The sequence below is a fragment of the Myotis yumanensis genome, unplaced genomic scaffold (genome assembly GCF_028538775.1).
Source record: "Myotis yumanensis isolate MYYU_CA2020_CCGP unplaced genomic scaffold, mMyoYum1.0.hap1 SCAF_12, whole genome shotgun sequence".
Classification (NCBI taxonomy): domain Eukaryota; kingdom Metazoa; phylum Chordata; class Mammalia; order Chiroptera; family Vespertilionidae; genus Myotis; species Myotis yumanensis.
In genome coordinates, this window is record NW_027223763.1 from 24796649 (window position 1) to 24811132 (window position 14484).

Here is a 14484-nt window from a genome sequence, read left to right on the forward strand (position 1 = left end):
GGTCATCTAACAGTAGGAACCAAGCTCATTTGTCACAATAAACATTTTATATATACACTAGAGGCCTGATGCACAGATTTGTGCACTGATAGGGTCCCTTGGCTTGGACTGCGCCCTCTTGCAATCCAGGAACCCTCAGGGCTGATCAGGGCCAGCCAGGGAGGGACCGCGGAAGGGCTCCAGGTCGTGTCTGGCCTGTCTTGCCCAGTCCCCATCGGCCGGACCCCAGCAGCAAGCTAACCTACTGGTCTGAGTGTCTCCCCCCTGGTGGTCAGTGTGCGTCATAGAGACTGGTCAAACGGTCAAACAAACGGTCAGACACTTAGCATATTAGGCTTTTATTATGTAGGATGGTATTCATTCAGAGTGTACCTATAGGCATTTAATATAAAGAGCCACTATTTAACTTACTACCTTTTATTTAGTAATAACTGCAAAACAAAAAAAGTCACAAATACAATAGCAATGAATTGCCTATAACTATATTTTCAGTAAACAACATGTGAAATTTTTGTAATTTTTTTCTTTTCCCATGTAATGTTTGTTCTGAATGTATTTATTGAAATGTAATATTATGTCTGTTGAATCTAAGAGTAAAAAAATTGGGGTTGCATTTTTTATGTATTTTTTTTATTTTTCTAGTAATTCTTTTTTTCCTCTGGTAAAATTCCTATATAATAAAAGAGTGATATGCAAATTGACCATCACTCCAACATACAAGATGGCCACCCCCATGTGGTCAAAGATGGCCTCCACAAAATGGCCATCAGGGGAGGGCAGTTGGGGGTGATCAGGCCAGCAGGGGAGGGCAGTTGGGAGGGACCAGGCCTTAAAAGGAGGGCAGTTGGGGGTGATCAGGCCAGCAGGGGAGAGCAGTTAGGGGCGACCAGGCTGGCAGGGGAAGGGAGTTGGGGGCGACCAGGCTGGCAAGGGAGAGAAGTTAGGGGTGACTGGGCCAGCAGGGGAAGGCAGTTGGGATGACCAGGCCTGCAGGAAAGGGCAGTTGGGGGCAATCGGGCCAGCAGGCGAGCAGTTAGGCATCCATCAGGCTGGCAGGCAGAAGCGGTTAGGGGCAATCAGGCAGACAGGCAGGCGAGCGGTTGGGAGCCAGCAGTCCTGGATTGTGAGAGGAATGTCCGACTGCCCATTTAGGCCCAATTCTACTGGGATCGGGCCTAACCGGGCAGTCGGACATCCAACTAGAGGTCCCAGATTGGAGAGGGTGCAGGCTGGGCTGAGGGATACACACACCCCACCCCGTGCACGAATTTTGTGCACCGGGCCTCTAGTATATACATAACATAAAATTCACTATTTTAACAGTTTTTAAGTGTATAGTTCAGTGGCATTAAGCACATTCAAATTGTTATGCAACCATCAGACCATGCATCTGAAATATTTTTCAACTTCCCAAACTGAAACTCCATACCCACTTAACAATGACTACCAATTGCCACCTCCTCCCAGGCCTTGGCAACCACTGTTCTACTTTCTGTCTCTATGAATTTGACTATTCTAGGTACCTCATAAGTGGAATCAGACAATATTTCTCCTTTCGTGTCTGACATTTCACTTAGCCTAATGTCTTCAAAGTTCATCAATGTTGTAGCATCTGTCAAAATTTAATTCCTTTAAAAGTGTGAATAATATCCCACTGTATGTATACACTGCCTTTTGTTTATCCAGCGATCTGCTGTCAATGAACATTTGAATTGTTTCCATTTTTTTGGCTATTCTGAATAATGTTTCTATGAATGTGGATGTACAAATATCTGTCCTAGTTCCTGATTTCAATTCTTTTGGATGTACACCCAGAAAGAGTATTACTAGGTCATATGGTAATTCTATGTTTAATTTTTTAGGAACTGTCATATTGTTTTCCACAGTGGCTGTACCAATTTACATTCCTACCAGCATTGCACAAGGGTTCAAATTTCTCTGTAGCCTCACCAATGCTTATTTTTGTATGGGCATAATAATTGCATCCTAAAGTGCTATCTTATTGTGGTTTTGATTTGCTTTTCCTTAATAAATAGTAATGCTGAGCATCTTTTCATGTGCTTGTTGGCTGTTTGTGTATCTTCTTTGGAGAAATGTCTATTCAAGTTTTAGGCCCCTTTTTAATTGGTTGTTCTTTTGGTGTTGTGCATTTATATTATATGTCATAAAATTATTGCTCTGTGACAGATTGGAAATGAAAGAAACTGATCCTTACCCTCAGATACTTTGAGAATCACTGCTCTAGGCGTTTGTCTCACTTTCTTCTCTGTGCCTGCCTAGACTGTGGAGTTCCATTTCCACCTGTCTCACTGGATAACCTCCCATCCCTGTTCCGTACAGAATCATATACTAATATTGGAAGAGAGTAGGAAGTTTCTAGAATATTTGGGGAAGACATTACAAAGCCCAAAGAAATTCATAGCTTCTTAAGTGACTAGTATTCTTTGTGGATTTATCAAAGTGCTTTTTTTTCAGTAAAATATTAGCACTGCGGAGATGCTGTGAGTTAGGAATAATATTAGTCTACAGCAGTGATGGCGAACCTTTTGAGCTCAGTGTGTCAGCATTTTGAAAAACCCTAACTTAACTCTGGTGCCGTGTCACATATAGAAATTTTTTGATATTTGCAACCATAGTAAAACAAAGATTTATATTTTTGATATTTATTTTATATATTTAAATGCCATTTAACAAAGAAAAATCAACCAAAAAAATGAGTTCGTGTGTCACCTCTGACACGCGTGTCATTGGTTCGCCATCACTGGTCTACAGTATGCTGTAAAACAAAGTTGATTTCAGAACTTTGGATTATGTGATTGACTACTAAACAAAATCAGAAAACTACACAAAGAACACTATGAGAGTGAATGAATTATTGAATATAAACATTGTGGATGTAATCATAAGAGTTTTAATTACATGGGAGTGTTACAGTTAGCAAGACTCTATAATAAGTGCCTGGTTGAAACAAAGAGGATTATTGAACTTGTCTAACTAACGACTACATTTTTTCCCTGTAAAAAACGATCAGAGCAATAACCAGTCTATTACAATGACCAATGTGTACAATATGTTAAACTTCAAAGTCAGGGAAGATAGTGAATCATAGCAACAAATGCCAGGGCGGATGCTAGAACCAAAAGGAAATAACTATGCATCGGCCACCACAAATCTAACACCATGGTCACTATCACAACCAGCTGTTCAATAAGGGGTTTCTATTTGAATTCTAGTCCCACCACTTGGATCTTGGGCAGAATTTTAATCTTCTTGGGCTTCAGTTTCTCCATCTGTATAAAGAAGATGGTACTATCTACTACACATGGTTGCTAGGAGGATAAAATGACAGACTTTAAGTGTAATACTTTATTAGGGCATGTGAGGACTTGGAGTTCTTCTATCATGTGTATGAGGGGTAATTTCTGCCTTCTTCCTTGAGGTTTCATATTATAAAAGGAAGCACATGCTTCCTGTTCTTATTTGTCTTTTATTTTGGCGCTCCATTACCTTGTTTTTATCCTGTGTATCCACCTCTCCTGGCGCCATAAACTTCAGCAGAAGCGCTAAACACTTGGGGCTCTTGTGTCGGGTGGTCAAGTGCAGAGGAGTCATCTCTTCTAGATCCTTCTGCATCCAATTCGCTCTACGTGTGAGTAAGAGTTTCATGAAACGATAATTTCCCTAAATAAAAAACAAGAGATGGTAAGAGGAAATTTAGTTTGAGGCCATTATTTTTTTTTAATTTTATTATTTTTAAAAAATGTATTTTTATTGATTTCAGAAAGGAAGGGAGAGGGAGAGAGAGAGAGGTAGAAACATGATGATGAGAGAGAATCATTGATCGGCTGCCTCCTGCATGCCCCAAATGGGGATGGTACCTGCAACCCAGGCATGTGCCCAGACCAGGAATCGAATTGCAACCTCCTGGTTCATAGGTTGATGCTCAACCACTGAGCCACATCGGATGGGCAAATTTTTTAAAATTTTAAAATGTTTCAAGTATTTTAATTATTCTGCTGCAATAATAACATTCAGAATAGTAAGAGGAAAAATACTTAAAGTTCTACTACTCTTTCAATTGTTTAATTTTTTCATGTTTCCTTCTAGCCCCTTTCCATATGCATCTAGTTTACATAGCTGCTGGTCAATATTTCATTTTATAAAAGCGACATATTTTATTTAACCATTCTAATATTATTCCCAATGTTTTCTTTATAGAAGAAAACAGGTTTGTTTTTTTCTTAAAATTTTTCATAAGAATAAATGATCAGGAACCAATTTACTGGGTCAAAGGAGTTTGTACATTTTATGTTTTTTGGTGTATTCTCCAAATTGCTATATAGTAGCAGCAATAAGTATATTATCTTTAGCATATTTTGACCAATATAGCACATATTACTTATATTCAAAATATGGTAACTTTGTGAAATAAGCAGAGATTTTAAACCCCAATTTACAGGTGAGATTCAAAGGGGTTAAATGTGTTGTTCACAGTCATCTGGTTGATAAGGAGGAGGTGCTAGTTTTCTGGAAAACAGCTATTTACAGGTACAACTGAAGTAGCAGCACACCTTGTTCACACTTCGGGTCCCTGACTCATAAGTCACCTAAACACCAACCCAGAAGTCATTGCAGGCCATCCATCTGAGGCAATTCTCTCCACATCATTTAAACCTTCCAATTGGATAGAATCAACTCATCTGGAAAAAGAAACACTACAAGGGTAGAACAACACACTGGAGGGGATCCTTGTCAATCATTATAGAATAGTACCTCCTTATCCACAGCTTCGTTTTCTGTGGTTTCCGTGACTGCAGTCCAAAATATTAAATGGAAAACTACAGAAATAAGCAATTCATAAGTTTTAAACTGTGTATAGTTCTGAGTAATGTGATACAATCTTGTGCCATCCAGCTCTGTCCTGCCTGGGGCTAGAATCATCTCTTTATATAGTGAGTCAAGAATCACCCCTTCATTTACTGTATTCATGCCACATACCCTACCGCCCATTAGGCACTTAGTAGCCATCTTGTTATCAGAGAGAGAGAGAGACCACATTCACATAACTCTTATTACAGTACATTGCTATAATTGTTCTATTATTAGTTATTACTATTCTCTTAATGTGCCTAATTTATATATATTAAAATTTATCATAGGTATGTATGTATAGGAAAAAACATAACATATAGGGTTCAGTGCTAACCTCAGTTTCAGGAATCCACCCGGGGTCTTGGAATGTATTCCCCACAAATAAGGGGGGACTATTGTATAGTATACTATGTCTGTGTAATATGGGAGCCTTGAAACAAACAAACAAAAACCCTACAAAAAAATAGTTCTTTTGAGGTTTTTCCAAAGATGCTTAGTACTACAGATATTTCAAAGTCAATATGACCCAACTGTATTGCATGACCAAGGTCTCTGCCTACTTCATGCCCCTTTACCTCTCCCTATTCAAAGTTAAAGCACAGTGGCAGGGTTATCTGTCCTTTTCACTTTCTGAGATCCTCTCCACCTTTAACCTTATTGGAAATTTGGCCGTTTAGGATTATAATGCATTGATGTTCTACTATGAGGGGTTATCAGTGTACGTACGGAAGACATTTGTTAATTAAGCATTCTCCCCCGCAACTCCCCCGCCCCCTCCGGGTGAAGACTGTGAGGCTCTAGTGTGAAGGAGACCAGTTAGAGCAAGAACGAGGTGCAAAGGATAAATGAGAGTTGCCTGCTTGTCCAAAGGGCAGAGACAGGATTTAACCCAGCTCAAGAATTGGGGCAGAATAAGCCAGTCGGAGAAAGACAAGTATCACATTATCTCACTTATATGTGGAATCTAATGAACAAAATAAACTGATGAACAAAATAAATCCAGAGACATAGAAGCATGGAACAGACTGACAAATCTCAGAAGGAAGGCGGGGATGGGTTGGGTGGGAAGAGATTAACCAAAGAATATATATGCGTATGGGCATAATCCATGGACACAGACAATAGTGTGGTGAAGGCCTGGGGTGGGAGGGGAGGTGCACTATGGAGGGGGTCAATGGGGAAAACAAAAGGGAACATCTGTAATATTTTCAACAATAAAGATAAATTATAAAAAGAATTGGGGCAGAGATAAGAAAGAACAAGGCTAGGAATGGGGTCCATAAGACTGTCTAAGGTTGGTGGGTGGGAAGAGATCAACCAAAGAACTTGTATGCATATATATGCATAACCCATATGTAGTGTGCTGAAGGCCTTGGGGGTGGGCGAGAAGAAGTCAATGGGGGAAAATAGGGGACATATGTAATACTTTTAACAATAAAGATTAAAAGCAACAATGACTGTCTCTATCAGATGGGCAGACTTGGAATAGACCAGGAGTGGGGAACGTCCAGCCTGTGGGTGGTAAAAGGCCTGAGAAATCATTTGGTCTGGCCCTGCCGAGGCAACCGCAGGTGGAACTCGAAATTCAATATATCTAGGAGATTATTCTCATAGCAACATACATTTATATTAAGTGAATATATTAAGAGAATGATGTTATAAATACCCAAATGGCCTTTGGAAAAAAAGGTTCCCCACCCTTGGAACATACTGAAAAGCAAACTGGCTCAGCTCAGCTATTTCCTCTCAGAGAGGCTTGTCCTTGACCATCCAAAGTAGACCAGCCTTATGTTGTTCTTTATTCTCACACCTTTCATACCATTCATATACTTTTCTCAGTTTATAATGACCTATATATGTGTTTGTTCCCTCCACTGTGATCTTCTTCATAAGCTGTCAGCTACAGAGGCTATGTTTTAATGACCACTGTGCTTGGCAGTGTTCCTGGCACAAAACAGGTATTTAATAAACATCACTTGAAGTTCTGAGTGAATAAGAGGAAGTGAGATATCGTCTAGAGGTTTTGTTTTTATTTAAAAATTCTTACAGTTGCTACATCAAGTAATAACAGAATCTTAATTCTCAGATATCTGGTATTTTGTTACTCTTATTTTTTAATATTTCATGTATCTGAGCCTCATTCATAGCAGACATCATTTATCAGGACTTCTCATTTCGCCCAGTGTCAACTTTTGAAAAGAAAGGTGCTAAATTTTCCTCAAGAGGGCACCCTGCTCTAAATCTCTTGCCATCTTTTCTTTGAAAGAAGAAAAGGTGCCCAAGGAAAAACAAATCTATGTGGTATTTCACACCAAAAAATAAAAAGGTTGACCTTTTTGAGCACAGCATTTCAAATATTACAGAATAATTCATCATGACCTTTTAAAAATATTTAATCAGACAATCATTTTGATTCTGAAATTTAGAGGAAAAGGGAAGGAAAAGGCAATTAGAATATGTTGATGGGGGTAACTACTGAGTTACAGACACAGTACTTTGCATATTTACATTTTACATTATTCTGGAAATTCTACCTACATGGCACATCTCAGTAATAACCGATTTACTCATTCATTCAACAAACAGTTATTGAGCTTTGTTCTGAAGCAGGCAACAGTAAAATGTTTGCACTTGACTTATTACAAAGATCTTCCTGTGCCTCTACTTCCTAATCTATAAAATAAGAATAATAATAGTACCTGAGATTATTATGCAAATGAAATGATAAAGATAATATCTGTAAAGTTCTAAGAACAGTGCACAAAGCAAATGCTCAGTAAATGTTTGCTACTTTTATTATGAACAGTTTTCCAATGTGGAGCAGGCAACAAAACATGGACGGTCAAGTGAAACCAAGAGTGACCACAATAGAGGGCTGGTAGACCAGGAGATATGACTGTACATGGTATATGTAATTCAGCTAGTGATTAAGGAGAAAACCAAGGTTAGGGAGAAGTAAGAATAAAAATAGTTGGAATGTTATAAATAATGGTATTTCTGATTTTTTGTTTTGTTTACATTGAGTAGGATATCTATATTTTACCTACAGATACTGATGCTATAGAAACAACAAGGGCATACCCAATAGGAATTTAGCAGGTGTCATGGGAGGGGTCAGCTATATGTTCAGGCCAGCTTCTCCTATTTGATAGGAGACACATCAGAAAGCTCGGACTAGAAACAGTATAATCCAGTTGGATCAAGGTCAGCTTCCTCGGTCTCATGAACAAGTATTTATTAAATGCCCAGTGAATGCAAATTCAATTCTAAGAATGAGCACAGGGGAAGGACAACTCTTAGAGCCAAAATCAGGAGAATATTTCTAGTGTCAGTGGCAAAGGGGAAGATATTAGTCTGAGATAGCAAGCTGATTTTATAACTCTCTAAATGTTCTATGATTCTGGGGACCCTGTTACAGGCTACTTTGCTTCCTATAAACCAAATTGTCTAAACATTTCCTCACTATTGCTTGAAATTGGGACTTCTCAAGTTTTCAGGTTTATTCTTATAACGCAAACACTGTGGGGATGATTTGGAAGTTAATCATCGCTTAGGACCACCTGGGGCCTCCTAATCAGAGTATAGACTGTTTTAGGATCTCCTTTTGTCATTTTTGACTGGGTAGAAAACAGTATAAGAATAAGGAGATAATAGATCAAAAGAATGTATATTCTTAAGAAGCTGATGGTTAACATAGAAGTGAGAGAGCTGAAGTTACAGGAAAGCCCTGATTTAGTCACTAAAAGGAAATTAACTCAGATATGACCAGGTCTGTTATGTCACTGAAATGTGAAAAATTTTCCTCATGTCTCTGGCACATGGAATGTTTTGCTTTGTTTTTGTTAGGTAGTCATAATCCTCCTCTTATTTTCCCATAATTGTTAACACCAAGAACTTCTTTTTTTTATATATAATACAAATGATTATAACATTGGGTTTCCCCCTAGATCAGTGATGGCGAACCTTTTGAGCTCGGCGTGTCAGCATTTTGAAAAACCCTAACTTAACTCTGGTGCCGTGTCACATATAGAAATTTTTTGATATTTGCAACCATAGTAAAGCAAAGACTTATATTTTTGATATTTATTTTATTTATTTAAATGCCATTTAACAAAGAAAGATCAACCAAAAAAATGAGTTCGCGTGTCACCTCTGACACGCGTGTCATAGGTTCACCATCACTGCCCTAGATGCATGAGAAGGAGCATAATATCGAAAAGGGTTAAAGAGGATGAAAAATTCTCTGACCTGGAGAACAGAACTGGAAATGAACCTGGGAAACCAACCCAGAATGCCACTTTCAAACTCGCACAGTATTTTGTCCACCCAGTTCTCTAAGATGAGCTCATTTTTAAGGAAAAAATATCCTCACTAAATCTTAATAACAATAACATAGACCTTCTGGGTGAAGTACCTTGATATTTTACTTTAGATTTTCCATTTTTTAAAATTGATTTCAGAGAGGAAGGGAGAGGGAGAGAGAGAGATACAAACATCAATGATGAGAGAGAACCACTGATCTGCTGCCTCCTCCACGCCCCACACTGGGGATCAAGCCCACAACTCGGGCATGTGCCCTGACCAAGAATCAAACCCCGTGACTTCCTGGTTCACAGGTTTGTGCCCAACCACTGAGCCATGCTGGCCAGGCTACACACACACACACACACACACACACACACACACACATACAGATATGCTTAATGTTCCCTTTTTGCGCTTTCCCAATTCCATTACCTTCTCTCCCTCTTTAGATACTATTCTCTTAAATTTGTGTGTATCATTCCAATGAAAGTTTTAATACTTTTATTTCTTACAAATATATGTACCCATAAGGTACATAGTATTGTTTTACATGTTTCCAATCTTTATACAAATAGTGCTGTAGGAATCACTCGCCACCTTTTATTCAAAGCAATATTTTTGAGATTTATACAAGTTGCTTTGGTTTATACATTTTTACTGGAGAAGGTATCCTGTCATGTGAAAACAATATATTGCATTTATTTATTCTCTAGAGGAATGTTTAGCAGGTTTCTCATTTTTCACCATTATGACAATATTGTAATACGCTTTCTTATACATATCTTCTGGTAAATGTACAAGAATTTCTGAAACTTCTGGGTTGAAATTGCTCTCTAAAGTAGCTACTCCAATTCACATTTCCACTAGTAAAGTATGAGAATTTTTACTACTTCACTCACATCCTTGCCACACTTGGTTTTGTCAGACTTGCCAACTTTTGCCAATAAAATGGGCATAAAATTGTGCTTCACTATGGATTTAATCTTCATTTCCCTGTTTGAGGTGGAATTTTTTAATATATTTGTTGGCTATTTCTTCCTTCTGTGAATAGCCTTTTTGTGTTGTTTACTCATTTCCCATCTTAGCTATTTGTCTTTCTTACCGATCAGTAGGATTTATTTACATATTCTGGATACTAAGTCTTGTTCGGCTTTGCAAATATCTTCTCTTTGTGTGGCTTGTCCTTTTGCCTTGTGTTCTTCCACTAAGATTGAATTCATGATCTGAATAATGATATTGTTAGCTTCCTTATCATTTGCTTTCTTCATGTATTTTTGAGTTTTTGTTACAGGCTCATTTTAAAGAGAAGATTGTTTGCTGTTATACTTCTTTTCTTTCCCCTCTTTCCTCACCCTTTTAACTGCTAACACCAGCTTTCAGTCCATTATAAGAATCTATTCTTGCCCTGGCTGGTTTGGCTCAGTGGTTAGAGTGTCAGCCTGGGTTTGATTCCTGGTCAAGGACACATACCTTGGTTGTAGGCTCGATCCCTGGCCTGGGTTGGGAGCTTATGGGATGTTTCTCTCTCTCCCCGCTCCCACTCCCCTTCCCTCCACTCTCTCTAAAAAAAATCAATGAAAAAAAGAGAATCTGTTCTTATATGATCTTTTGCAATCCCAAGTCTAGTGACATGAGGGATATCATAGTTATTGTCACTGAGCTAGTGGTAGCTTCCTGGTCCTCACTCTTGATCTTTGTCCTGCTCCTGCCATTTCTCTAGACAAAACAGCTTCTTCTAAAGCAATAGCTTCTATTAAGGCAAAGAATACCCCCAGATTCTAAGTATTTTCTTGGCTTTAGTATGAATATGACTACTTTCACTCACTGAGTGGAAAAAAAGAGAACATATTTCTGCACCAGCAGTATCTGAAATCATATTCTACAAAACCACTGTCTGTCCCTGGCAAGTGCCTTAATCATTAACTTCTAGATAACTGGTAGCTGATCGTCAAAATATTCTGGATCCCCACCTCTACATTTCTTCACCAAATGGCTACCATCGTTTCTATATCTGGCTCCTAGGAGCCTTTACTATTTGCTTCTTCTTCAGTTGAAACAATTACTTTAACAGACTCTAATGCTCAAGACTTGGCCAACTCTATCTATAGCAACTCCTTTCCCCACTGGAACACCACGTTTCCCCGATTAGTATCTGCATTCTCTGAGTCCTCAGCACATATATTTACTCTCATTGTAGTTGGGGAGAAAATAATTGTTCACTATATATACAAATGCGTACTACATTTTTTGTTCATTTATAGGCTGTGTATAATTTTACACTGGAGATATTATAACTATGCACATAATAGCACATGACAGCACATATGAGTGTAAGGTAGGCATTCTGCCATATTTCATTCTGAATCCTAATCATAGTAGGCACCAAAAGATACACTTAAAACTGAAGTGGAAACATGATGTTATTATTAATTCTAATGATCCTATATAATAAAACCCTAATAGGCAAATCGATTGAATGACAGAAGGACCAGTTGCTATGATGCGCACTGACCACCAGGGGGAAAACGCTCAATGCAGGAGCTGACCCCTGGTGGTCAGTGTGCTCCCACAGGGGGAGCGCCAGAAGCTGGGCTCACAGCTAGTGGGCGAGTGAGCGGCGGTGGCGGCAATGCTAAGGACCCCTCAGGGGACGTCCAACTGCCAGCTTAAGCCTGCTCCACGCTGGCAGTTGGACATCCCCCGAGGCATCCCGGACTGTGAGAGGGTGCAGGCCGGGCTGAGGGACCCCCTCTCCCCCAGTACATGAATGTTGTGCACAGGGCCTCTAGTATCTATATAATTAGATATTTATAAATTCTCAAGGCACTTACCATATTAATTTTTTAAAAGAATCACTATCAGTATATAGGCCACAAATGTCAGTAATCTCATTATATCAAACTTTTCTGTAATGGCTACAGGCACAACTGAGTCTTGGAAATACCACAATAGCACTGGGAGAGGCAATCTTCCAGGAAGCCTGATTATCTCTGCATGTACTTACAGGGTATACCAGAAGAATGCAAAGTTTTGATTCCTCTTTACCTGGGCCATTTCTTAGAGTTGGGTTTGCAGCAGGCAATCCAAGACCTGACAGTGCATGCAGGCAATGAGGATGGGATGCTGACAGAGACATAGTTTTCAAGAAGAGTAAGGACATGGGCCCTGCAGGTCAGGTTCAGGGATGAGAAGCTTCCTGAGATCATGCCTAAGTGGTGGGCAAGGTTGGGGAGGTAAGGAACCCCACTGTCCTATCAGTTAATGGTCTGAATGGTGAGGAGTAGGATTAAAACCAGCAGCTTGAATAGTGGAATGGGTCTCTGGGCAGGCAGAGGAAGGGATGTTAGCATGACAATGGGGCAGCAAGCTGAAAGGCCATGTGATGGTGGCTGCTGAGCCAAGAATCTCCAAAGTGGGAATCAATGGTGAGAGCAATGAGGACCTTGCTCTCTGATATAAAATGTTGAGTGGAGAAAAAATATTAGATGTTCACTTGGCTGAGACAGGAGCGAGCAGCTGCTCAAAAGTGAAAGTGAATGCAAAGCCTAGCACAGAGCCAACTGCACTATGTACCTCATCCCTGCTGTACCCTGACCTGTCTGGCAGTGAGGACAAAGTGTGGCGTGTACAGGTGGCCACTATAAGCAAAGCTGCTGGCTTAATGTGAGGAAGTTCTGCTGAAATCCTAGGCCAGGTTGACTGATCACTTGGCTAAGTTAAAAGCTGGTGGTGTCCATTGGGAGGCAGTTAAATCTCAACTGGGAGGTAGTCCAGCTCTGTTAGAATGCCTGTGGTCAAGGCCAGTCAGCCCAGTGGCCTGAAATGAAAGCCATCTTCCTTACCTTAAACGCTGCTCCTAAGGACAGGGCCTGTTTTTACTAACTCTTGGGCTGTTGCCAATGCTCTAGTCATCTGGTCTGTCACTTGAAAGACTAAAGATGGTAGATTAAAGACACCCCTCTTTTGGGGGGAAAACTGTGTAAACATTGTAGCTGCAAATTGAACAGTCTGGGCCACTCATGTGGATGCCCACAGTAAGCGTCTATTTTCTGATAAGAGTGACTAGACTCAGGTTGTTAAATATGCCTACATTGCCCAGGTTGTTGGCCACTTGCCACCTGGATCCATCACTGCACTGAACATAGCAATGAATACATCATCATAGACTGGTCACAAAGTAAAAGTGTTTGTAATATAAATTAATACTTATATATATTTAATCTTAAAATGTAATTTTATTATAAAAACATTTCACACAATAATTTTATATTTATTTAAAAAAATTTTTTAATCCTCACCTGAGGTTATTTTTCCATTGATCTTTTAGAGAGAGTGAAAGAGAGAGGGAAAGACAGAGAGAAACATTGATGTTAGAGAAGCACATAGACTGGTTGCTCCTTGTACATGCTCTGACCAGGGCTGGGGCCAGCAAGGAGCCTGCAACCAAGGTACATGCCCTTGACCGAAATTGAACCCAGGATGCTTTGATCTGGAGGCTGACGCTCTATTCACTGAGCCAAACCAGCTAGGGCTATGTTATATTTATTTATTAAATTTATAAATTTTAATATAGAACACAATTTCATTCTATATTATGTAATATAAAATATAAATTTAATTAAAATATAAATTTATATTTTATATTAAAACATAATTATCTAAGTATATCCTATATAATAAAAGACTAATATGCAAATTGACCAAACAGCAGAATGACTGGTTGCTATGATGCCCACTGACCACCAGGGGGCAGACACTCAATGCAGGAGCTGCCCCCTGGTGATCAGCCAGAAGCCAGGCTCACGGCTGGCAAGTGCAGCGGCAGTGGTGGGAGCCTCTCCTACCTCAGCAGCAGTGTTAAGGATGTCTGACTGATGGCTTAGGTCAGCTCCCTGTGGGCCTAAGTCATCAGTAGGACATCCCCCAAGGGCTCCCAGACTGCAAGAGGGCACAGGCTGGGCTGAGGGGACCCCGTCCGCCTCCCCTCCCCCTGAGTGCACAAATTTCATGCACTGGGCCTTTAGTATTTAGATAACAAAGCACATACCAGACTCGTGTATTCTCCTAAGTTGGCCTACTTGTCCTGCAGTGAAGAAGGCCACATTACACAGGGTACTGCCCTGTCTTTTTCTGGCAGGGACTTCTGATCACTTCCTCTTGGGGCCACCTCATGCCTCATCATTATAGACATTTTTGAGGTTATAGAGTTGCTATTGCAGTCTGATTACCCACAGCACCAACATGAAACGTAACTGTTTCATGTTTTGGGTGTTTCATACCATCTTACTGTCATAGACTGACTATGCT

At 39.8% G+C, this 14484-nt stretch overlaps 1 protein-coding gene across 1 annotated transcript in view; it reads right to left on the bottom strand.

Annotated features, from left to right (window-relative positions):
• INVS (inversin) overlaps positions 1-14484 on the bottom strand; it is a 119469-nt gene that overhangs the window by 53610 nt on the left and 51375 nt on the right. Inside the window, exon 4 of the mRNA XM_070431063.1 lies at positions 3508-3681. Coding sequence (XP_070287164.1) covers positions 3508-3681 — 174 coding nt within the window. The remainder of the gene's footprint in view (positions 1-3507; positions 3682-14484) is intronic.